Genomic DNA, 25,923 nt, shown 5'->3' with positions numbered 1-25,923 from the left:
TTTCTACAGTTTTTTTATGTAACTTATTGAAATAAATTGTATTCTATTCTAATTTGTGTTTGAAAAAACAATTCAATTTTGAGTTTTGTCTTTATTATGTCTATTATTATGTGCTGAATTTAGTTCTCTATTTTCTGGTAATCTGACTTCACGTTGTTCTGCTTTACACATTGATACTGATTGTCATCTAAATGAACTACGTCGTTTCTATTTTGCACATTTCTAATGGCAGCCAGATAACCGGTCAATACAATTTCAATTTCAGGCATCGCAATTGATGGTTACTGCGAACTACTTGGCAATGCAAAGTTGAATGAACTAAATCTGAACATGTCGAAGACCGGCATCGAAGAACCACCAGAAAATTTGCTCTTGCCTAGCGATTTTCCAATGTCAACTGACGCGCCAAGTAGAAGAAGGAAGAGGAGCTTGAATTATGTTGTTCCATATCAAATTACGAAAAAGAATGGTCAAAATCGTAAAGTAGTCGTTTTGGTATGTATACAGTGAATCCTCAAAGTAATACATAAATTCTTTAGAAACTACTTATTCACCAAACTCGAAACACCTGTTCATGTAGCTGCAGTTTCGTAAGAATGTATCATCTTTCCTTCCAACCGATTTCCTTTGAAGTCCACTAGATTCTCGTTAGGACAACGAGAAGATTGTTCCGAATTCTTGGGGTTCTTGTTGAATACTCTTCGTGAGCAAAACAATAACAGAATCAATACTCCTGACTGCTCTGGATTGAATGATTCCATACAGTCTATCTCGTCTTGTATTTGTAAATCTTTTGCTGGAAAAATCCTCACTTGTTTACTTTGTAGTAAATGTTCAAGAGATAGCAAAAACGAATGTGAATATCTGGAACTTCAACTAGCGTTTCCTAATACAACTAATAACCAGTCCGTGCAAAGCTTATTGTTAAATCTTCTGAAAATGGAACTTTCAACTGGTGATGATCGACTGTATTGCCAAACATGCGCCAAACTAACTGACTGTTAAGGAAACAAGTATAGCTCAGGCACCAGTTAATCTAATAATAACACTGATGAACACATGACTCAACCTCTGACGTAAGCACCAAACTCTTACGAAGGTTCGAAATAGATGAACACTTTAGCCTAGCAGACCACTATTATAATATTCATGTAGTAATTGTTCTCTGTGGTTCTGGCGTTGAATTTGGTCATTATTACGCCTTGGTCAAAGACGAAACGTACTGGTTTAAGTTTGACGATAGTCATGTCACGAAGTGTTCTGGCGATGTATTGAATCCATTGGAGCCTCTGGAGACACCCTACATTTTGTATTATGAAAGAGAGGACATTGGCAGATCAAGATCTTCAGATGATGTGGTGCTGCAGGTTTTTCCGGGTTTTCCTGCAGCTGAAAAAGCAAATGCGCTACAGGAATCAATAAAGTCGCCCCGGAGCGCCAATTAATTTTTATTGTTATTTTATAATTTCATAATTTGCATTTTGAAAATGTTGAACAAATAAAAACATTGATAATGATAATTTATTCACAATATTTCTCCAAAGTAGTAAAATAAACAATTAGTGAATAAATATTTAAAGCTTTATGAAGTTATTGCACTTGTGAGGATTTGGGTATTATTAACAATTCATGAAGTTAAAGAAATCAATAAGCAATTAATAACAAATTCTGTAAAGATTAAAAACCATATAATATACGAGGATGGTTCCAAAGTACCTAGCCCAACAAAGAAAACACAGAAATTTTGGAAAAAATATAATTATTTCAATTGTAACTTTGATTCTTTAATTTGTCGTTACGACAACACTTTTTTTATTAAATAAATACTACTGGATTTTTTTCAAGAGGAAGATCAAACTGATCTTCCTCTTGAAGATGATCACTTGGTGATTGAAACACGTGTCGAGGTGTTAAAAATAACAGTTTGGTGTTGGCTTGGGAAAAAACTCCAGTAATATTCATTACTACACCAAAAGTTCCAAACAATGTATCAAAAGTACTTTTTTTATTAACCAACTGCGGCCGTTTTTGCTCGATTTCTTCACTCAAACGTTGCAGAAAGTTCGCATACTACTCACCATTGATAGTTCAACCTATTTTAAGATATTCATTGAAAATTATCCCACATGCATCCCAAAAAACCGATGCCATGACCATGCCTACAGTTCAGCTTTCATATTGGTTCGGCTGAGGACTTTCAAATATACAAAAGTATTGTATCACAAAACAATGATCAATTTTCTTCATTTTCACAAATTCACCGAAAACGGACGCTATTGATGGCTGCTAAACAAAGACTAAACAACGCAGCGTCTTCAGACTTGAACCATATACTTTATAGATTGTGTACTTTCTAATACAGTGACATTTTTCAAACAACTATCGCCATCTCTAGGTCAGGCCGGGTACTTCCGGAATCACCGTCGTATATTTGAAACACTTAGTAGTCCTGATATTTTACTTCTATTAGGTTCTGGAAAATTAGTCTAGGAGTTTCAAAATGAATTTTTCCACCATCTTTTTATAAGAATATCTTGATTTGATTGTTTTTTTTTAAATAGGCTTTAATGGTTTTATCAAACTTTTTATGAGAGAATAATTGCCTGATGCGCATTTTTTACATTTTTTAATAATTCATCAAAAGAGTATCGAATATTGAAAACAAATTGTAATTTTCCTGTCAATCAGAGGGTAACAACGTTTTTTCATTTCCAGGAGTGTTTGAATGGAACGGCAAAGTGTATAGATATAACGTGCACCATCAAAAAGCTGAGCAGTGGTAACCAAGCCGACATAGATATTCGATCTCGAATTTGGAACTCCACCCTTGTAGAGGATTACTCCAATGTTGACTGGGTTGTCATTAGGTCGGACGCTTCTGTTGAAATCGCAGACAAGAGGAGCGTCAGTAAAGATTCCATTACATTTTTCTCGGTAGGTGGTTCGAGTACTTTTTCTTTTGACATTCTATAACAGTCTAGTTGATGTGTTTAATACATCGGTTTTTTCAACCACAACGTTAATTTATTTACTGATCTGTTATAATCTATGGTTAATTACTTTCTTATTGGTTTGCAAACAAATATTAATGATATCTATTCATTTCCAAAGAAAAGTACAATGTTTATACAAGGGGAAAAAGAACAATATACAAAAGAACAAAAGAAACATCAAATAATATGCTCAAATAAAAATGTATGAAATATACAAAGTATTCATAATAATATAATAGTTTATAACAGAAGATTTCTTCCAAGAATGTAAACTTTCACGGTCAGAGATAACTGTGTGAAAGCTATTTTCGTTTTTTTGCTGTCGGCAGAATTTTATATCTGACGTTTCGTCTAAAACTGCGGTAGTATACTCCCGTTGTTCCGAACGCACCGCAGCGACTTTTACTACATTGCCATTAATAATGTCTACTGCAGTAGTAGACGAAATTTCAGACCAAAAACCCATAAAATTGCTTTCACATAAAAGATATCTTTTAAAAATTTTTATTATTTTGTTCTGCTGATATTTTTCAAAGAATTAGGTAAAATTTTATATAGGTAACTTAAAACCACTCCAATAAATCGATTGTATACCAATGTTTCATCTAATATTCAAAACCCTTAGATTTCTTGAATATCTTGTTGAATAGTTTTCTTAATCACTAATTATTTCGAAAAAACGAATCATTTTGGAGTTTTATAACATTTGTGAATTATCACATTTATGATTGGTCTCTTGTTAAAGAGTTCATTCCTGCATTACTTGAATATCTTATTTGGACTTATTTGGACTATTTGTTCAGAAACATTTCAGTTCCTTTCCTTATTGAACTTGTTTTCATGCATTTCAATAGTCTTCAATAGTTTTTGTTGGAACCACCTATATATGTAAGATATATCTTTTAGAGAATGCATATCTTGTTTGAAAAAAGAGTTTTGTAGCCTTTTAGACCAATGCATGAGATAAAAATTTGTTTGAATTGAAAGGGGTATGTACTTACAAGATATTAGTTTTTGGGAAAGAGGTTTTGCCTTTGTACTGCTCCATCTTCATAAAACCAATATGGAAAACTTCCAAAGGTGATAAGAAAGCAATAAGTTAAATATGAACATTTTACAAAGATGTTTAGATCATTCGTATAAGTTACTTTAATATATACTGGGAGAAAAAGCCCCCTTGAAATAAATACTCAATATACAAATTGAATTACACGAAAGAAAAATACTTTTGAAACAACGAATTCTGTATGACCATTGAATTACACAAAAATCACCTATTTTAATTCAGGTTGTACTCCACACATTCTCATGGAATTGAATCGGATATCTCTCCTAGGAAAGCAAGTATAAAAAAAGTTACAATATAAGAGACTTGTCTTATCACCTCATCAGCACCGTTCTGGATAATATTTCAAGATTAAGCACTGATTCTATTTATAACATTACAACTTCATGTCACGGTCACGGATGAGAAAAATCTATTTAGCTCATGATGACCATAAGTAAAGACGTTCATACCCTCAATTGATTTAATCCCAGCCATAGGAATATTGCTTAAATTGAAAGGGATATATTCTGAGTGATTCATCTTGTAATATTATCAAGATTGATCATGATGAGGCAATGAGACAAGTTTCTTATTCCGAAACTTCAAAGTCACCCTTGAGAATAACTGAGTTCCACGTAAATGAAATTTTTATATTGAAACTCTTTAATATACTGTATGATGTAGCTTTATTGAATGTATAAGTACTGTTGTAAATCATAAGTATTCGTTTCAGTACTTTTTTTCTCTCATGTGATTCAATGAATATTACTGTAGTTCTATCCCAACACCAAACCGTTATTTTTAACGCCTCGACATGTGTTTCAATCACCAAGAAGTTGTTTTGAGGGGGCTTTCTCTTCTAGTTTATATATGAAAGTAACTTCTACGCATGATCCACACATCTTTGTGAAGGGTTTATTTTGGTATCCAAAGTTTTCCCCATTTTCCGTATAAAGATGGAAAAGTCAACAATATCAAGTCAGATTTAAAGTCAATTTGATATGGCGTTCCTCAGGTTTCTGTCCTTGGCCCGTTATTATTCATCATTTATATGAATGACTCATGTAGCTTCATTTCACCATGTGTCTTGTATGCCGAACGACACAATCCTCATATGCTCAGATAAATCACATACCAGTTCACCTCAAATGATGGACAGCAAATAAACTGAAACTGAACAAAAAAAAAAACAGAATACTGTGATATCTTCAAACACCAGTGTTACTCTAGGAGACAGTGTTAAGTTTCTAGGTATTCATATTGATGCTAGACTTAGTTAGTCCAGCCATATTGAAGCAACTACTCGTAAGCTGTCTAGTGTTTTGTTTGTTCTTAGACAGTTGAGAAATGCTGCAGGTTTGATGACTTAAGATAACATATCATTCCCTATTCCACGCAGTTATTTCATAAGGAGTCTTGATTTGGGGGCATTCCACAAACGCAATCACAATTTTCAGATGTCACAAAAAAGCCATGAGAATCATGGCAAACGTAGGATATAGGGAACACTGTCGTCCTATTTTTATTCAATTTGAAACCATAAACATGAAACCATAACATACACACATCGGAAAAGTCTAGGGATATTTTTATAACATACTAAATATCATAAAAATAAATGCATGAGGTCGTTTAATTTCGATTAAATTGGTACACTCGACCACCCTGTAGATTTTTATGGGTTGAACAAAGCCTGCAAAAACGGTAACTAATCTTTTATCAAGTTTTTTACAAACTGTAGGTTTTCGGCTAAAATGAATAATCTGAAAGTGTCGAGTTTGTACATTCTATGCAGTTCTTGCTCAGCAATTAAACTGGAACTATTGTGCTTTAACATGGAACGCCATCACTTACCATTGGCTGAGATGAATAGAGCTGTAGGGCTTCTTCATCGGAAAAGTCTAGGGATATTTTTATAACATACTAAATATCATAAAAATAAATGCATGAGGTCGTTTAATTTCGATTAAATTGGTACACTCGACCACCCTGTAGATTTTTATGGGTTGAACAAAGCCTTCAAAAACGGTAACTAATCTTTTATCAAGTTTTTTACAAACTGTAGGTTTTCGGCTAAAATGAATAATCTGAAAGTGTCGAGTTTGTACATTCTATGCAGTTCTTGCTCAGCAATTAAACTGGAAATATTGTGCTTTAACATGGAACGCCATCACTTACCATTGGCTGAGATGAATAGAGCTGTAGGGCTTCTTCATCGGAAAAGTCTAGGGATATTTTTATAACAAACTAAATATCATAAAAATAAATGCATGAGGTCGTTTAATTTCGATTAAATTGGTACACTCGACCACCCTGTAGATTTTTATGGGTTGAACAAAGCCTGCAAAAACGGTAACTAATCTTTTATCAAGTTTTTTACAAACTGTAGGTTTTCGGCTAAAATGAATAATCTGAAAGTGTCGAGTTTGTACATTCTATGCAGTTCTTGCTCAGCAATTAAACTGGAAATATTGTGCTTTAACATGGAACGCCATCACTTACCATTGGCTGAGATGAATAGAGCTGTAGGGCTTCTTCAAGGTGGCGTGCGACAAAATGATGTAGCTCTTCGTTTGGGGGTCTCCCAAAGTGTTATCAGTCGATTGTGGCGGCGTTTCCGTGAAACTGGCAGTCCAGCCAAACAACATCCAGGGCGAGGACGCGCTACAACTGCAGTTCAAGACCGATTTTTGGTCTTAACCGCAAGAAGACAACCGACAATCACAGCACCTGAGTTGGTTAACGTGTTGCAGCAGACGCACCAGGTAACCATTGATCGTGATACTGTCAGAAATCGACTGCATAAAGCATGTCTCCACAACAGAAGGCCACTTAGATGTCCACCTTTGTCGAGAGGCAGACATGGTAGAAGATTAGAGTGGTGTCAAGAACATCAAAACTGGGATGCAAATGATTGGGCCACACTTTTGTTTACAGACGAATCCAGATTTGGATTTCATCCAGATTCTCGTCGAGTAAGACTGTGGAGACGACCTGGAAATAATGAACGTTTGAGACACGTCCAGGAAGTCCACACATACAGAGGTGGTACAGTAATGCTATGGGGCGGAATCATGATCGGCGGCAGAACCGATCTCGTTTTTCCAAATCGCTCCCTCACAGCTCGACAGTACCTCGACACCATTCTTCTACCTATCGTCCGTCCGTTTGCTGGTGCTGTTGGTGAAAACTTCCACCTAATGCACGATAATGCTCGTCCACATGTCACGCGTCTAGTGACTGACTGGCTCACCAACGAAGGAGTTGATGTATTGCCATGGCCAGCACAATCACCGGACCTGAATCCCATCGAGCATGTGTGGGACATGCTTCAACGAAGAATTACTCCGCATATGGGGAACATTCACACAACGTTTCAATGAGAGAGCTTTTAATCGCTGAATGGGCAAATGTACCTCAAAAAGACATTGACCTCATTTTGTCGATGCACGATAGATGTAGGGCCGTAATAAACTAGCGTGGAGGCCATACTTTGTACTGATTCCAATTTTTTTGTATTATGATTTTTTTTCGGGGTGCCAAAGAAGAGCCATATTTTTTTTTTAGTTTTGCTTATATGCGCACTCAGTATTTTTGACCATTTAATAAATTTTGTTGTAAGTTACATTCGTTTAATAATCACCCGTCAACTTTTTTTCCCTAAAGCGACATAAAAAAAATTATTGCCATTTTTAAAAATATCCCTAGACTTTTCCAATGTATGTATATATGATTATTCATCAAGATCCGCATGTTTATTGAATAATACAAGACAGGTTAGCAGTTAGTCAAAAAAACTCTCTAAATTTGAATTTATACAACTGTCTCCTCCCTCTCTGTCCCTCAGTTAAATCTTTGGATTTCAGAAATTTCAAAAATAATATCAAGAGATATCTTCTCGACCACTGTTTCTACACAATCGAAGAATATGCTGCTGTAGCTGGTCAATTCATAGTTCTTGAAAAATGATTCATGTTGTAAAGCTGTGATAAAGCCTGTTCTTATGTTTGTTGACCTTTTTATATTGATATCTTCATTTTATTAACATTCATGTGACACTGTGATCATTTTAAGGAATTTTGATATGCCAGTTTTATTTATTTATAAAATTTATTACTTTAATCTAGAAACGTTTTTGTTGATTTTAAGTGTCTGACATAGTACCTATAGTTTATAGTATATATGACTTGGCATAAATGTAATTTTGTATATAAAGTGGTCAAATAAATTTCTCTACTCTGTCCAGAAAAATTGATATATTCTCTGGTGCTGTTAGTGATAAAAATGTTATTCTAGGCGGAGACAATCGCATATCCAGAAATTGTCGTTGCGGATTCTGGGCTGAATTGGATCATAATCGGTGGCAGCGTTTTGATTGGTCTACTGCTACTCATACTGCTCGTAATAATATTGTACAAATGCGGTTTCTTCAAACGAAAACGAGTTACCGATCCCACGTTATCAGGAAACCTGCAGCGAAAAGATGAAGATGAATCGTTACTTAAATAACTGATGGCAACGAAGTACTTATCGGTGATGAGGATTAAGCAAGTGCTCCTTGATAGAAATGTGATTTCATACATTGTTTTCCATTTGCCTATACCATTTTGAATGTTCTCAGCACTCGGAATATGGCCCATCGAGAGAATTTCTAACAGTTTGTTATCGAAGAAGCGTTTCATGAATTGGTCAGATTTGAGAGTCGAAAGAGCAGTTCACATTGGACCAATTCACTGAGTTTCATTTTTATTAATTTTACCTTGAGGCAGCTAATAAAAATTGTTCCTTACATTATATATTTGAAGTGAAATTTCTTTAGGTGACGTTTGGTATTATATCTCAGATTAGAATTTATCTAGAAAATACGAGGACTGTTCAAGAGGTAATGTTGAATCTCTTAAGAAAAAATATATTTCTTATCATAACGCTTTTTATTGAAGATCTCTCCTCAAAAGACGAGATGAAAATTAATGAAGTTTCACTTTAATAATGTGGTTCCTGGCACGTTAGTTCTTACAACTTTCCAGTACTAGGAAAATTGTGTTATAACAACATCCAAAATACAAACATATTCTTCTAGAGAAAATACTTACACCTTCAACAGCCTCAGCATGATTAGGATTCTAATTAATATTATCAATAAATATTTCAGTTAATGTGAATATCTATATTTACTTAACTAAAACCTACTTAGGATATCCATGACTACTTCACTACAAGTGTAAGTCATGTTGAGTGTTTTTACAATTTTCCACATATAAGTCAAATGTCCAAAAAGCATGCAAAACGCTCAACTATAATAACTCAAATAATTATAATCCACAAATGAACTGCCTGCACTTTCAGTATGGCCAAATGACCTCACGAAATTCCCCCTACCTCAGGTATCTGTTCCTCTAAAGTCTGCTGTATTTTGTTACCACTCCTGTTACACCCCTGAATTAACATAACTTTTTGAACGTCCCTTGTAAGATGTAATTGAAAAATAGCTGTAGAAAAACTTAGAAATAGCAACAAAACTAGGGTCAAACATGATTATAGTAATAATAATAGTAATATGTCTTTATTCACCTGAAGTTTTTTCAACATTTTTATTTTTACAATATCTTTTATCGATTCTCTGATGGCTATCATCCCAGTGTCTTTTAAATAGGTACTTAAGTTAGTTGTATTGATAATTTTATTTTTATAGAATAGTTATGGACAGTGTGTTTATTTTATTACTTGCCTTTTCACTTTGTGAAATTAGTTGAAGTTCATTATAATGGCAATGAAGAATGTAGAGCCATTTCCAAATCTTGTTTGTTTCACATTTCCTAGCACCATGAGCACACTAAATCTGTAAAATTTTCTTGCTTTGAGCTGTAATTTCATCAGTAGTACTATTGTGGGTGCCATATAGATCGATTTGAATCACATGTGATATTGAGCCTTTATATATTCCAAATCTTTTTATATTCTGGTAAGCTTCAGGAAATTTTTACTGAACACCCTGTACTAATGTTAGGTAAGCACACTGAAGAAGGTGAAAGTTGAAGTAGTTGAATCGTCCAAGCTGTTGAAAAATTTTGTTGATTGTTAGTTTTCTTTCCGAGGGGAGAAAACTAAAGCTTTTATTTATTTATGAATAGACTGTTTATTTAAAAAATATGTTTTATTACATTCCTTTGGAAGAAATCGTCCTTCCATCCCCAAATTACTCAATGGTTATAAATTGTAGGAGTTCTTTTCTTAACTTATCAAATTTTCGATTTTGGTTGATAATACAGCCAAGAAATTCATTAGTTGAAAATACAATTACTTTTTTTTTAATCTTCCAACAGAGTTGCCAACCGTAGCGAAATTTACTCGACGGTAGCGGCGTAGCGGATTTGAACATAAAGTAGCGAAATTTCCTATAATCAATATTGAAAAAAATATGGAAGAAGAAGAGGCAGTGGACAGCACTTTCCTTCTTTTCCATTCAATGGCCTCAGCAACTAAGGCTAGCTGACAGCTAAACGTCATAGTCTTGGTAGTGAGGCCATTACATGATGAATGAGAAGAAGAATATTTTCATTCATATCATAAACCATATCTCCAATCTCTTGAAAGTAAAAGTCTCTAATATCTCTAGTATTATAACTTATATGAAACAAATTACAGTGGAAATAGAAGATAGTTCATCTGATTATGACTCGAGCTATCGCAGTTGGAATTGATGGGACATGTTGAAAAAAATACAAAAAGTCTCGAAAACAAACTTTTTCTCAACATTGTTTGTCTGATTCCAACTTGAATGGATGGATTAGACCTGTCGTGAATGATCGTTCAAGAGCTCAGTGTGACTATACGTAAATGAACAAATTGATTTTTATTTTTCAAAATCATTTTTTTAAGCTAAATATTTGGTCGAGACGACAGCTTTTGAAAATTAGTATGATCCTGATAACTTACATTAGTTACAGTTCACTTCGGTGGTATCTGAACGGTTCACAAACTTTAAGTACTGTAGATTTTGGATAGGGCGCATGAGCCAACTAATTGCCTCAGATATATAAGCGTAGCAGAATTTTGAATCATGTGTAGCGACTCTATAGTTCTACTAGTTGGCAACACTGTCTTCCAATGGTGATAATAGCATTCTGTCACTCTTTTTGCAAATCGATTTTTTTGTAAACCACTATTCTCCGTTTCAAATTTATGAGATGAATATGACAAAATTACAGTGAACTTGGTATCTGTTTTCAATGATTTTTATTGAATTACACCAAACAATTTCGTCTCTAGAACGGGAGAAATAAAATTTCAAGCATTGTAAACATTATATTTTATCGACAATACAGGGTTTTAGTTGAAAGAGGGGAAATAGATATATATTATATGCGTTATATTTTATTAACTTTTTCAGCGGTGACTTTCGGATTCTGCTGTTCCAACAGCTTGCGTCCTTCAAGCTTATAGTCGTAGCTGCATCGGTGAACCTCTGAATACCTATGCTGCGAGCAGAAAATTTTTCCACACCTACAATTGTGTATATTCGTTATATTCAGTTTTCTATTACATTCGTTACATCTAGCTTTCTTTTTTATCACAGGCGGCAATTCTAATTTCTTTTCATTCTTCTTCGGCAGATCTAGAATCTTCTCCCCGAGCAGATCGGACGGATTGTAAGGTCGCAAATCGTCGATGCTCTGGGAGAAAAACTTATCGCACTCTGAGCTCTCGTTTTGGAGTCTCTCGATACCGGAGCAATCGTCCAGTACGGCAAATTTCTCCTTGGTCAGTTCATCTCTTTTGGGATTGACGGCAGATAGGCCGTTGCTTTCGCTCCTGCTGTAAAGCGGGGAGCGATCCGTTTTCGTAAAATAGTAATCATGAAAACTGGGCTCGGTTTGGGTGTGGTGCGGCTGCAACGCATCAGGGGATGACACGAACTGAGGTATACGTACAAATTGCTGGAACATACCCCAAAATCAGAGTTCTCGCATGGATAGTTACCGATTTCTCCTTTGGGGTCGTTCTTTATACTGCCGTACGAGTAATCCAAGCTCTGTCTGCGATTCAGAACGCCCACCTTGCACGTGGTGCTATGTTTGAGTCGTTCTGCGACAGGTTCGTGGATCTCCCACACATCCTCTTCTAGCTCTATGCTATCAGACGACGATTTGGGGCTTTCCGGACCGTCAGACAGCACCAATCTGGTCAAATGGATCCTATTCGCAGGTTGCATCGGACGAGGTTGACTGCAGGCGTCTTCATTGAAAACGCCAAATGTCGCAGAGAGTTCCGATTCAGACGATAGTTCTTCGCTCAGTTGGGATTCCTGAAGCTTTTTATTGATTCTGGCATACTTTTGTTTGATGTTACTGCAAGCGCCTTTCGATTCTCTGAAGAGAGATGTGATTTGGTGATGCTTTGACCTGAAACAGAAAAATCTTCAATCTCCAAAAGTTCATCATTAATTTTATGAGCCCCACGTTGGGCGCCATTTCTTTATAAAATTTTGTCCGAGAAGAAAGTAACGCAGCTTTTCCCTAGGAAGTTCAGTTCACAGCCACTTCATTTTTGGAAATTTCCAAAACAATGAGTGGTTTGATCCAGTCCATAATAGAAAATATGAAGGCTGTTCCTGAGAAATAGAAAAATAGATCTCAGGAGATCGAATTTTGTCAATACACCAAAAGGTTATTATATATTATACTCTGAATGAAAAAAAACTTTCTTGATGAAAAAAGAGACATTTTCAACGACAAAAAATAAAAATTGTATCGTTTTTCTATAGTTTTGATAGTTTCCGAAATTCCTCTATTTATATAATGTGTGAAAATAAATATAAAATAATTTTTGTGGAGAATTAATTCTATATCAAAAATGACCCCAACCCAAATGACTTTTTAGAATTGAAATCACCTTACTATGATGAACGAATTCATGTTAATGTACGAAACATCAAGTGTATAGCACTTGGGTCAACGCTATTGAGCCGGTGAGTGAATTTTCAATATTCCCATCAGTCCTTGATAATTACGGAAGTTTCGGGGTTGCTTCCATGGAAAGTGAGACAAATTTTGATTTTTCAAGGCTGAAATTTTTTCAGAAAAAAGTGTACCTGTAGTAATTTGGGGGTCCCGATCACGAATCTGAAGGAATTTTCAGCCTATTTTGCCCCGTAGTATGATTTACCGTAAAAATGGGTTCTTCCACCGCGAATGGCGGGCAGTGTACATCACTTGGCCAACACCATTTAGCCGGTAAGTCAATCCTGCCAGTTTCATCATTCTACCCTGATAATTACGGAAGTTACCGGGGTGCTTCCCTGAAAAGTGAGACAAACTGTGTACGGACTCTAAACTGCATTGGAAGTAATTCGAGTAAGAAGCTTAACTGAGTAAAATATTGTACAAGGAGAAAATAATTTTGTCACACCAAGCAGCTAAAATTTATGCAAACTTTCATAGTACAGTAACATATAGAATCTTTTTGTAGGGTACAGGTTCTGAAGCAAACAAAATATTTGTCTAGCAAAAAAAAGCCATTAGAACTATATGTAGACTTGGATATAGACATTTAGCAAAGATGCTTTTCACTAACAAAGAATACTTACCATTTCCAGCGTACATATATATAGCTGTCTAAGATATGTTCATGCAAATCCAGAGAAGTTCTCAAAAAATGTAATCGCCAAAAATTAAGATTTATTGTAAATTTCTTGTGAATTCCTCATTACCAATTGAAGAAAAACAACAAAGATGTGATTATTGGGGGCAAAATTATATAAAATACCAGGTTTCGTGAAAAAGAAAAATTTCAGTAAATTCTCCACCTGACTGGAAAATGTCCCAATAGAATATTTTTTAATTCAATAGAAGATTTTATAAATGACTAGTACATGGCCTGATCCCTTGTAGGTTTAGCCCAAAGTGAGTGTGCTTATTCGACCCGCCCCCGCAACCCGCAAGGGTTTATTGTGGCACACACCTATTCACACTCGACCAAATAAACCCAGCTTCTTAACGAAGCCGATTGGTTTGTATGGCGAGTAGTCTTACAGGTCAGATGATAAGAGTACGACAGCGGGGCTGGCTCAAAGTATGTGCTCTGCTGTTTCATCATTTTCCAAACAGGCGATACATACACTCTTCTGACAGACCGAGTCCCTATATATGATCATTTAAATGACAGTGACTTGTCAGAAGGCCTGTTAGACATCGTAGTTCATCTCTACTGTAGTCCACAACTGTTTGGTATCAAGCTTCAAAGGGTGAATGAACGCCTTGGAGTGTCATTTACAATTGATACTATAATTGACTTCCCAAAAACATATTTTGTGTTTGTTTGTGTAGGTTAACCTTAGTAATTGGACTGTAAATATTATACAATTTACATATTCATCAATAATTTTTATTTTTCATTCATGTAGATAATTTCATAAACTATAAAATGTTTTTGTTGTTGTAAATGTAAACTGTTTGTGTTTTCACAATTTATGAATATTTATGCTGGACTGATGAGGGTTAGTTATGGTTTTACACTTACATAATGTATGTAAACGCTTTTATATAAACCAACTTTCTGTTTTGAATTTCCTGATGAATATTTCAGTTATTTGCTTCATCGACTTGTTCTTACAGCAATTTATATGTTGATTTAAATCGAAATAATTCAATTGATTTAAATTGGTACAAACTTGCTTTTCCTTGTGAAAAACTCTAATTGGTGAAAGTTGATGGTTTGAACCTTGAAAAAAATTGAAAACAGCTCACCTATGTTTGTCTTTGAGCGCGACTTCCTCTTCATCCTCCTCAGAATTCCTCTCAAAAACCTTCACATCAACTCCGTCCGGTGCCAAAAATTTAAAAGACAGGTTATTCTTACCCGCACAAGAGCTACTAGCTTCCAAGTTAGACGGAGAGTCAGTCACTTCCTTGGAGTTATTGCCTTGTTTGCGGGAGTTGGTTTCATCCATTTTTTTGCGAAGGTTAGATATTTTCATGGACATTTCGTTATCTTCTACGAAACGCTCGAATATTTCCATGCGAGATCCTCTCCGAGAGGGTTTGGAAGGGGAGATATCGGCTTCTCGCTGTGAGGTGCGTGGGAACCATCTTCATGTTCAATTACGCTCAATAAATTTATCACCACCCCATCTTTGAAGATTAGCACAGACACCTTGGAGCCAGGAGTAATCTCCTCGCTAAAAAATATTTAAATTCAAGACATACTTGTTCCAAAAACAATAACATGATTTACCTATTATTTTCTAGAAGTTCCCGCAGCTCTTTAAGCATCACATGACGCTCACAGGTCACCGATAGCCGTCTAGTGGATATCGGTCCTCCTTTCATTGAAGGTACAAGGGTTAGAGTTGAACCGTTTGTGATGCCAGCATCTAACAACCGGCTGAAATCTCTCAAGATAAGAGATTGAAATATTAAATTTTGTTGAAATGGCGGTATGCCTAGAAAATAGAAAGTATATTTTCAGAGACACGTCAAAAACATTATCTTCAAAGCATTGATTTAATTAACCCACAAGATATTGTTGAATTATTGAACGAAAGTCATTTATTGTGGAAGAAATCAGTTTTTATGGATCTTCTTTGGGTGTTTTTACCTACCACAATCTGAAAAATATGAAAACTTATCGATAATTTACTGTGTATTTTTCACAAAAAAATAATGTTATCAGTAACTTTTTTTCAAGAACGAAACATAAGCACTACAGGAAAATCCTTAAGGAGCTCCCAGGGCGAAAGTAGCGATTCACATTCGATTCGGAATCACCTCTAGAAAAATGTTTTTGAAGGATTTTGGTGCAGGTAACAAATTGCAATTGTTATTAACAAAATAAGATTAAAAAAAAATGGTATTTGGTTTTTCGTTAATAACTCAAAAAATATTAATAATTAAGCAATTTTGAAAAAAGCTCGTTAAAGAGGCGGAAATTTCCGATGAAAAAGTCCCGACTCCCGAAACGAATCGTTTCGAAATTTGAAAAAAATCTAGTATCTTCTTAACACTTGAATGAATCGAGTCTCGTAGAAAAAAAAGTGTTATCACCATTTTTCAAAAAATTATTCAATTGTTAACTAACAAATTTTTTCCCAATCTCCGTTGGCATAAATAATGGGATAAAAGGTATAAATAATTGGCCTATAAATTTTAAACTTCATGGAGCCCTTTTGATATATATACTTCATACGATATATACTTCCTGCGATAAAACTTCACAAAAAATTATTAATTTGTTAATTATGATTTTTTATAACTATTGCAAAATGAAATATCTGAAAATTGTTATTTAGCTTTGTCTGTTTTCACATTTTTTTATGTAATTTGTTTATTAAATTGTTTTATTAAACAAATAGAGAAATTCAATATTTTTGAAAAAATTATTTTTGCTATTTTGTTGTCTAGAGACAATTATGAATTGAAAAAAAAAATCCCAATTTTAATTTATAATTGTTTAAAATAGATTTTTTTTATATTTCGATTGTTTAAATAATTAGTTAAGAAATAATTTTGCTTTCAAAATCATGATTGACACTTTTATATAGTTGAGCAAAAAAAAATTTTTTTATTCTTTATTTAATTGTTCATCAGTTTAACAATTTGTTATAAACAAATATTGACCAACGTTATATTTTTTTTCTGAAGCAGAAAAAAATATATAATATATAATTAAATCATATATGTCTGGACAACAAAATAGCGAAAAAAATTTTTCATAAGTATTGAATTTCTCTAATTGTTTAAAACAATTTAATAAACAAATTATGTAAAAAATTCATATTCTATGTTAATAACTGCCATTGTTTAATGTGAAAACAGCCATAGCTAAATATCAATTGAAAAAAAAAATGTTAATCAACAATTTTTAGATACTTAATTTTGCAATAGTTATAAAAAATCATAATTAACAAATTAATAAATTTTTATGAACTTTTATCGCAGGAACGTATGAAGTATATATATATCAAAAGGGCTCCACGGAGTTTAAATTTATAGGCCAATTATTTATACCTTTTATCCCATTATTTATGCCAACGGAGATTGGTAAAAAATTTGTTAGTTAACAACAACTTTTTGAAAAATAGTGATGTAACTTTTTTGTACGGGACTCGATTCATTCAAGTGTTAAGAAGATACTAGATTTTTTTCTAATTTTTAAAATGACATTTTATGTTATAAAAACATTATTTCTTTTCATATCGGAAATTTCCTCCTCTTTAACGAGCTTTTTTATAATTGCTTGAATATTAATATTTTTTGAGTTATTCACGAAAAACTAAATACCATTTTTTTAAAATCTTATTTTGTTAATAATAATTGCAATTTTTTACCTGCACCAAAATCCTTCAAAAACATTTTTCTAGAGGTGATTCCGAATCGAATGAGCTATCGCTCATATTTTTAGGACCTTTATCTTTATTTTTCACGTTTTTGAACTTGTTGATTAGACTATCAAGAAGTTCATTCCACATAAACGCATTTCTCCAGATGAAAGAGTTCTTAAACAGAGTCGGTTTATATTATTTATTTATATATTTTATCTATTGACTTCCTTATTTACCTGTTAATGTCTGACTATTCGTTCATTTAGGGTGTATATAAATATGTATGTGTGTGGTATTTATGTGCGTTTATATATGCATATTCATTTATTTATCTATAATTGTTTTAGCTATGCACTAAAAATAGTAACCATATTTCAATATGACACATACATTAAACCAATATATATGTATAATGTATAGTTATTATAGTGAAACTCATTTATACATGATTAGCTTTGTCAACGAGTTTATACTTTGGACAATAAAGTATATTTGATTTGATTTGAAATAGTGAAGTTCGAGGGGTACTGAGTTTGTTTGAGAGTGGTTGACAATGTTTCATGATGCATTTCATCAGTTCGGACTTCCATTATCTAATATGATATAAACTGATTTGAAATCCCAGACAGAATCTGTAGGTTAGCTGAAAAATGACAATTATATTAAGTAGAAAAAAATCAAATTACAATGAAATACAATACAAGCAACAACCAAAAAATACAAAAATTGAACTATTAACACGAGGTAAAAATTAAAAAATTATCAACAAGAAATGAAAATTAAATTAAAAGATTCCAAACCAAGTTATATCATTTTAGAATGGAAGTCTGAACTGATGAAATGTGTACTGAGTTGAACCTCAAAACGATGAGCAGCCACAGACCGTCGCATATTTCTGATATGTTCCGATCTTGGTGGAATCGAATGTGCCAATTTACTTGAACACCTCCCGTAAGAGTATCTATAAAAAAGCGACAAATCTCCAACCTTTTTTTGATGTTCCTGACACTCAAGGTTGCAAGTGATATTCGTGTCTCCAATCAGGCGGAGAGCTCTTTTTTGGATGAGATCCAGCAACTTCGGGGTATGTTTGGGGGCAGAGCTCTATACATGCGAACAATACTCCAAAGGTCTGATCTGAGCTTTATAAAGCATAAAAAATTGCTGAGGTGTGTATAGTTTTCTGGTTCGGAACAGCATCCCAAGCTTTTGAGAAGCAGCCTTTGCAATTTCAGTGACTTAATTGTGCCAAGACATATTGTCCATTTTAACCTTCAACAAACTTATCGAAGCGAAAAGCGGAATTGTCTGACCTGACATTATTATATCTGGTTCGGAGACATTTATCTTCTTGGAGAAAACTGATATATATAAAAAAGTAATATTAAGTGAATTAATCATTACCTGTAAGTACTATATGCAGCCCGTGTTACTTATCTTAACATTTCGGAGGCTACGTCTTCAGAATTGGAAAAAATTCAAGTATATTAGCAGTTTTGCCGGTTCTCTTTATTTCTAAACTTCCTCGGCGAATGTGGTGAAAATACCCAAAGAAGGTCGATAAAAAATTGCTGATCACTTTTCAAATGTTGCTACATTTATTGTTTCTACATACTTTCGACAGAATTTGGCACTTCCTTGCGCGGGTAGTATAAATATCAACATTTCACACCCCTTTGATGGTAGCCCTAAATCACAAACTGAAGTATGCGGCACCCCCCTATCAATAAATAGTTTCTGGAACTATTTCAATGATTACAAAAAAGTCTATCGATCCACTATCAGTCTAGCTAAGAGAATATATTACGGCAACAGAATGCGGGAATCGAAGAATAAGATTGAAGAAACTTGGTCAATTATTAGTGATATAAGAGGTAAAACAAAAAAGAAAAACTCTGAACTCTCACTTAATCCTAATATAATAAATGAGTTCTACTGTTCTATTGCTGAACAGTTGAGTAACACAATTCATGCTCCATATGATCCATTGATCAACTTAGAAAATATAAAAATTCATGAAAGTCTTATTTTATATGACACTGACCTTAATGAATTGTTCAAAACACTTCATGACATCAAAAACAAAAACACGGCCGGATATGATGATATTTCCGTTAAGATTCTTTTGAATTTACCACTCAATGTTCCAGAAACTTTGGTTGCTCTTATTAATACCTCATTCAGAACTGGCTCATTTCCTTCTTTCCTAAAGACTTCCGTTGTCATTCCACTACATAAAGGCGGTGATTTAGATAATCCCTCCAATCTGCGTTTCCTTAATACCGACTTTATCAAAAATTATTGAAGAATTAGTCAAAGTACGTTTAGATGAATTCTTAAAACTGTGCACTATATTATAAGCAAAAACCAGTTTGGGTTTCAAGCGGAAAAAGATACAAATGATGCTATCTTCTCTTTTTTATATGAAATTTTCTCTTAATTGAATGCTGGTGAAGTAGCCGCCGCAATTTTTTGCGATATTTCAAAGGCGTTTGATTGCGATAATCATAAAATTTTATTAAAAAAACTTCACAAATATGGATGTAGAGGTGTAACGAACACTTGGTTCGAATCGTGCCTTTCAGGCCGGAGAACAGGGCCATTGAATCTAGTGTACCACAGGGTTCTGTGTTAGGCCCTATTCTGTTTCTGCTGTATATCAATGCCATATCTATGATTAACATATCTGATAGTTTCACTCTATTCGCGGATGATACTACAATATTGTGGAAAGAAAAAACCCAATGGAGCTAAATAAAACAATATCATCCGACTTGAAGAAGATGAAGAGCTGGTGCGATGCAAATTTACTCTCTCTAAATGCATCCAAAACGAATATAATATCATTCAAATGTTCCCTAGATGACATTTCAATGGACGCTGCCATATTACAAAATAAATTAAACACAAACTTCCTCGGTGTATTCATCGATAATAGGCTGAAATTTGATGAACACCTTGAACAACTGAAGAGTAAGATCTCCTCAGGATGTTATGCAGTTAGAGTAGTTTCAAATGAGTTGGGTTTCCATGTCGCAAAGACCGTTTACCATGCACTTATTGAATCTCGACTACGTTATGGAATGCCTTCTTGGGGAGCATGCAAGTCATCCCTTCTCTCTTCTGTATTGATATTACAGAAGAGGGCACTAAGATGTCTCTGTAAAGTCAAACCCAGAGAATCGTGCAGGAATTTGTTCACTGCCAATAAAACGTTAACGGTCATCGCACTTTTCATCTTAAAGACAGTTTGCCTGATTCATAAACATAAATCGAAGTTTAACTTTGCTTCTACTCCTTATGCTACTTGCAATAGCAATTAACCTTTAGACTTCCCATCTCAACTTTGAACTTAATCAAGGATTCCATATACTATAATGGTGGTAAATTGTTCAATCAATTACCATTAGAAATGAGATCTGAAAATTTAAGCAACTTTCATTTCAAAAAGGTGGTGAAGAACCTACTTGTTGATAGACCCTATTATAGTTTGGAAGAGTATTTTAGCGAATTCTTTTAACAATATATTAGCAATTTATTCTTTGAACTATCACTTTATACATGGTGGTATTTTATCTATACATTTTTAGAACTTTTTTTTTATTTACATTTATACATTTTTGTAACTTTTTTATATCTACATTTATACTTTTTTAGTACTTTTTTTATATTACCATTGTATTTCTTGGACTTTGTCAATAAGATTCAAATCTTCGGACAATAAAGATAGATAGATAGATAGATAATATATTTGTCTCTTTAGGTTGTTCTTGCAACATGAGATATGTCAAAAAAAAAAAGAAAAACAAACAACAAGTACAAACACATTAACAACAGTCAATTTCACACAAAAGTTAAAACATATTGGATGGATACATATTAAAAACACTACATATAATGCATACTACATAGATGAAAATGAATCAGCCACACTTTTGAATGAAATCGTCTAAAGTATAAAATGCTCCTTGGATTAAGAACTTTTTCAGTGTATGTTTAAAGTTTTTATTTTTGTTTCCGATTTCATGCTTTCAGGCAATAAGTTGAATAAATATGCCTCTGCATACAGAGGTGATTTTTTGTGACGTGATCTGAGTATGGGATGTAAGTGAAAGTCATTTTTCTTTCTCGTTTCGTATCTGTGGTACTCACTGTTTTTGTGGGGTCGACTGGCCATGATGAATAATCAATTGTTATGGGAAAGAAAAGTTTTGTTTTTCCACTTCTCCATCATTATACAAAAAACGTGTGGGAATCTTCCAAAGAAAAGAAGGAAGAAATCAATTTTAAGTAACTCTATATAAAGATGTGTTGATCATGTAAAGAAGTAACTTTCAGATATGAACTGGGGAGAGAGCCCTCTCGAAACAGATACTTTCATATAAACATTGAATTACACGAAATAAAATACTTTCGAAACAAATACTTTTATATTAACACTGAATTACACCAAAAAACACTTTTCTCTATTCATTTTGTATCCCAAACATTCATTATGGAATTGAATCAGATATCATTCACAGGATTGCTACACTATATAATAATAATAAAGTTTATTCATCCTGTCAATTTACATGATTTATATAAGATTTATGTATAAACAAACAAGAAATCACAGAAACTCTAAATGTGCTTGTTAGTGATAAAATAATACTAAAAAAAATTAATATATAATAAAAGACAAAAGACAAAGACAATATCGATAAAATTACATTGGAGAAATATAAACTTAGACCTATTAAATATAATTTAATACTGTAATACATAAGGTTACATACTAGCAAGTAGTGAATGGTAGGAGAGAAGTATAAAAAGTATTCATCATTCGAGTCGACCAACAGTGACTTCACGAATGACTTCAAGCGATGTGAGTTATTAATCAATTTGATTTCATGGAGAAGGGTGTTGTATAATTTTGAAGCAAAATATTTATATGAACGTTGGGATATTAGTTTTTGCATTTGTGGTGTGATATGTTGATTTCGTTGACATGTATCATATTCATGTGTGGGTAATTCAAATTTTTGTTTTTGGTGGTAATACATATTTATTTTCAGGAGAAAGAGTTGGTAGACATCAAATACATGACATTCCGCATAGAGAGCATCAGATGGAAAAGTGGATTTCATATAGTACATGAAAGAGCTAAGATGTCCACCACATTTCTTGGCGAAATCTCCAAAAACACAATTTGTCATCACTTCATTTAACAATGAAACAATACATTCCTCAAATATTCATCAAAGGAAAATTTTTGTGAAATAAAAATGTGTTTCATTGGCTTGCTTTGTCTGACCAATATATTTCTGTCACAGTCCTCACAGCTTTTTTCATATATCCCCGACTTTTCATTTTCCCACCATCTTGTCTTTAGTGTAACCTAACATTTGTTGAAGTGAGCAAGTTCAACAATATTTGAACAATACATGTTGGTTTCAGCTATGTCCCTGTACTAAACATTATGTAACTCTAACTTACTTTGGTGCTTCTACTAATAATATCGCTTATTTTTTTGAAGGCAAATTGGATGTAGCCTACAGAGCAAATAACAATTTGAGTAATTTCATTAAAAACAATAAAGATAAAATTCCAGTGTCGGATATATCGGGACTATACAAGTTGACTTGTGGTTCTTGTCCAAAATTTTATATGGGACAAACCGGATAAACTTACTCCAAAAGAATAATAAGAGCATAGAAGTAGTTTTATGAATGGCAAGACCAATTCAACATTTGCAAAGCATCTTTTGGCAGAGGGACAGGAGTTCAATCAAGATTATGACATATTGCATTTGGAAGAGAAAGGTTCAAAGCTCAACCTTTTGGAATGTTTAGAAATCAATAGATGTTAAAATTCGGGATTACTGCTCATTGATCAAATAGATTTGATTGCTCCCCTTTATTGAATTTAGTTTGCAATGAGGAAACTGGTAATTAGGATAGAACATACAAGTAGGTAAAATGATATCCCAGGTAAAAATTGTATTTATTCTCCATTGTTATGAGTTGTTCCTAGATAGGTAAATAGTTCAAGTAATGAATTATTCATGTAGAAGTTAGGCAGGTAGCACGGCATGATAAAAACATCACACAAAATTTGTATAAGCAGTATTTTGATGCCCAAGGATGCTATCATATAGCGAAACAAATGTCACGGATTCGTAAACTTTCAAGTTGAAATCTCACATTAAAGTGTTTTTTGAATACATTATAATGGACTAAATTGAAAGGGTTATATTTTCAGGAGTGATTAATTTTTGGGATTCTATCCAAATCAACATAAAAGAAGACTATTCAAAATTTAAAGATAGCCAAATGATATTTTCAGATCATTCAACAAATTAGTTTCGATTTCTTCCAACAGAAACAAATAGATAATTTATTTAGGAATATATATTCAATGAACATTTGTTAACTGTTTTAAATGTGAGTAATTTTATTGATAGTACATTTTGAATTGAAATATGAACTGTCAATGATTACACATACACAACACACCTTTTCATCAATGTGATTAAAAACAGTGGAAATATTCAATTAAGGAAGCTAATAGTCAATTCTTAATAATATAATCAGCAATGATAATCAGTTACAGATATCAGTATTCATTGCTAATGTCTTGGGGCCAAATTCACAGAAAAACACTCACCCTCAATTCGATAAATTTTTTTCTTGATATCAGCGACTGTATCCATTGCAGAAACTTTTATATCAAATGTAGTTCCCATGAGAGTTTTGATTTGGATTTCCATGTTGGGTTCTTCCAAACAGTCAGATAAATCATCCTCAGACATTTTAGGTTTCTAAATGTATTGACAAGTGACATATACAAGATGCACCTCAAGTTTATTCGGGACCAACCAATAAGAAAATGCTCTATTTTAGAACTTTGGACAGTGCCTAGAAACGATCAGTGATCTCATGCATACATCGATCCACTATTATTAAATTAAACCATCCATATGTTGAAAACTTTCAATATCTGAAATGAAAAAACAGTGTAGAATTCAAAGAAAAAATTATAAAACTTGTTCGGTACCTTTGCTTAACTCCTTTATAATAAATAACACTGAATTTCTGAATTAGTACTACGTGCTTAGTAACAGTAATATCCAGGACCTCGAATAGTTTATTTTTAATTATCACGTTGCTTGCTTGCACCAAAGTTCCACCTTTGATCTTTGGACAGGGTTGCCACTCGACATTGTCTTTTTGTACTGAAAATTCAGACGAATTCTTGACATCCTGATGTCCTGACATTCAGTCAGCAATATGCTAATTTTTCCAAGATCACATCATTGTGCACCACAAAACTTAAACCTAACTTTTTAGTTCTACATAGCGATATGCATAATCGAATTGTTTTGATAATCGAATTATTACAAATCGAATTGTTTGGATTGTTGAATTATACAACCATCCAAAATATATAAAGAGAGAGAGAGAGATAGTCGAATTATCACTGGAATCGTAAATATAGGATATTTACGTTAAGAAGAGAATGACGTCATTTTTGGTAACTTTGTATATCCAACATTACAACGTAAAAATTCCCAATAAAATGCGTTCAATAGTAATAAAACTAGTAAAATTTCATTTTGTAAGTTGCTCAACTGATAGTTAAATTTCAGACGTTGCCGAATCGAAAAAAAAAACTCGAAAACTGTCAGTCTTTCGTTTTCTTTTCAGAACTAATCATTTCCTCTGATGATATCTGCGTATATTTAATATGCCTAAAGCATTGTCGAAATTTGTATTTCAACTAAGTAAGGTTAATAGCAATAAAGCAAATTAACATTACAAAAGAATTTGAAAGTTCTAAATAGTGCACATGTCGGCAACGCCGTAACTTGTCATTTTGTGACGTCATTCTCTCAACGTGAATATTCTATATCTTGCAATACGAAGTAGAATCATTCGATAGACATCGATAATGCAGTAGTTGTTCAGGATGTTAATGTACCTTATTAGATTGAACTGTAATTTTCATTGTGAACTAAGAACAATATTTTATTTCATTTTTATATATTGAGATTTTTTTGAATTTGTGAATTTATGATGCATTATGTTCTATGCTTGAATTTTGGAATAAGGTTCCACTGGAGAGTAGAAATTTATATAAAATAACATCCACTGATCGTTCCTGTAATTTTGTATTCAATACATTTCATCATATGCCGAGGTGACATCAAGAAGTATTAAAACGGCGAATTCATTGATTGCCAGATAGAATATAGGGCTCTCAGATAATCATGTACCCCTTTACCATTCCGAAAACCGGATTGAAATGGGCTGAGAAGCTGGCGTGCTGGCGATTTTCTAATTGCCATTCTACTCGGTTTTCAATGATTGTCTCTAGTACCTTTCCCGGATAAGAGTTAGTGTTTCGTCGTTTCGTAGAATTTTCTTCATAGCTATAGAATATGGGTATTGAAAAAGGGTTGATTTTTTTTTTTCAAAGAAGTAACATTCCATTTAGTAGACACAAATGCAATTATAAAAAAATCATTTGGTTGCTCCCAACAGACGTGCTCAGCTGTTACTAATCTCATTCCAGATTGAGCC

At 33.4% G+C, this 25,923-nt stretch overlaps 2 protein-coding genes across 5 annotated transcripts in view; one reads left to right on the top strand and one right to left on the bottom strand.

Moving 5' to 3' along the window:
• The window catches only part of LOC111517437 (multiple edematous wings), a 91,657-nt gene extending 81,910 nt beyond the window's left edge, over positions 1 to 9,747 (top strand). For all 4 annotated transcript variants that reach the window (XM_023173600.2, XM_023173601.2, XM_074182042.1 and 1 more), the window contains 3 exons: positions 266 to 495; positions 2,716 to 2,934; positions 8,338 to 9,747. In XM_023173600.2, the coding sequence (XP_023029368.2) occupies positions 266 to 495; positions 2,716 to 2,934; positions 8,338 to 8,550 (662 nt within the window). In that variant the 3' untranslated portion in view covers positions 8,551 to 9,747. The remainder of the gene's footprint in view (positions 1 to 265; positions 496 to 2,715; positions 2,935 to 8,337) is intronic.
• Positions 9,748 to 11,333: 1,586 nt separating this feature from the next.
• On the bottom strand, positions 11,334 to 24,574 carry LOC111517436 (AN1-type zinc finger protein 4). Its single transcript, XM_023173599.2, is given in 7 exon segments — positions 11,334 to 11,891; positions 11,894 to 12,443; positions 14,787 to 15,090; positions 15,093 to 15,217; positions 15,274 to 15,481; positions 24,008 to 24,340; positions 24,398 to 24,574. Coding segments are annotated over 6 exon segments (1,815 nt in total). The 5' UTR covers positions 24,153 to 24,340; positions 24,398 to 24,574; the 3' UTR covers positions 11,334 to 11,408.
• Between the last annotated feature and the right edge of the window lie 1,349 nt (positions 24,575 to 25,923).

This window comes from Leptinotarsa decemlineata, unplaced genomic scaffold, assembly GCF_025532065.1.
Source record: "Leptinotarsa decemlineata unplaced genomic scaffold, Ldec_3_MD MMD2_P_RNA_scaffold_2, whole genome shotgun sequence".
NCBI lineage: Eukaryota > Metazoa > Arthropoda > Insecta > Coleoptera > Chrysomelidae > Leptinotarsa > Leptinotarsa decemlineata.
This window is presented reverse-complemented; position numbering and strand designations above follow the sequence as displayed.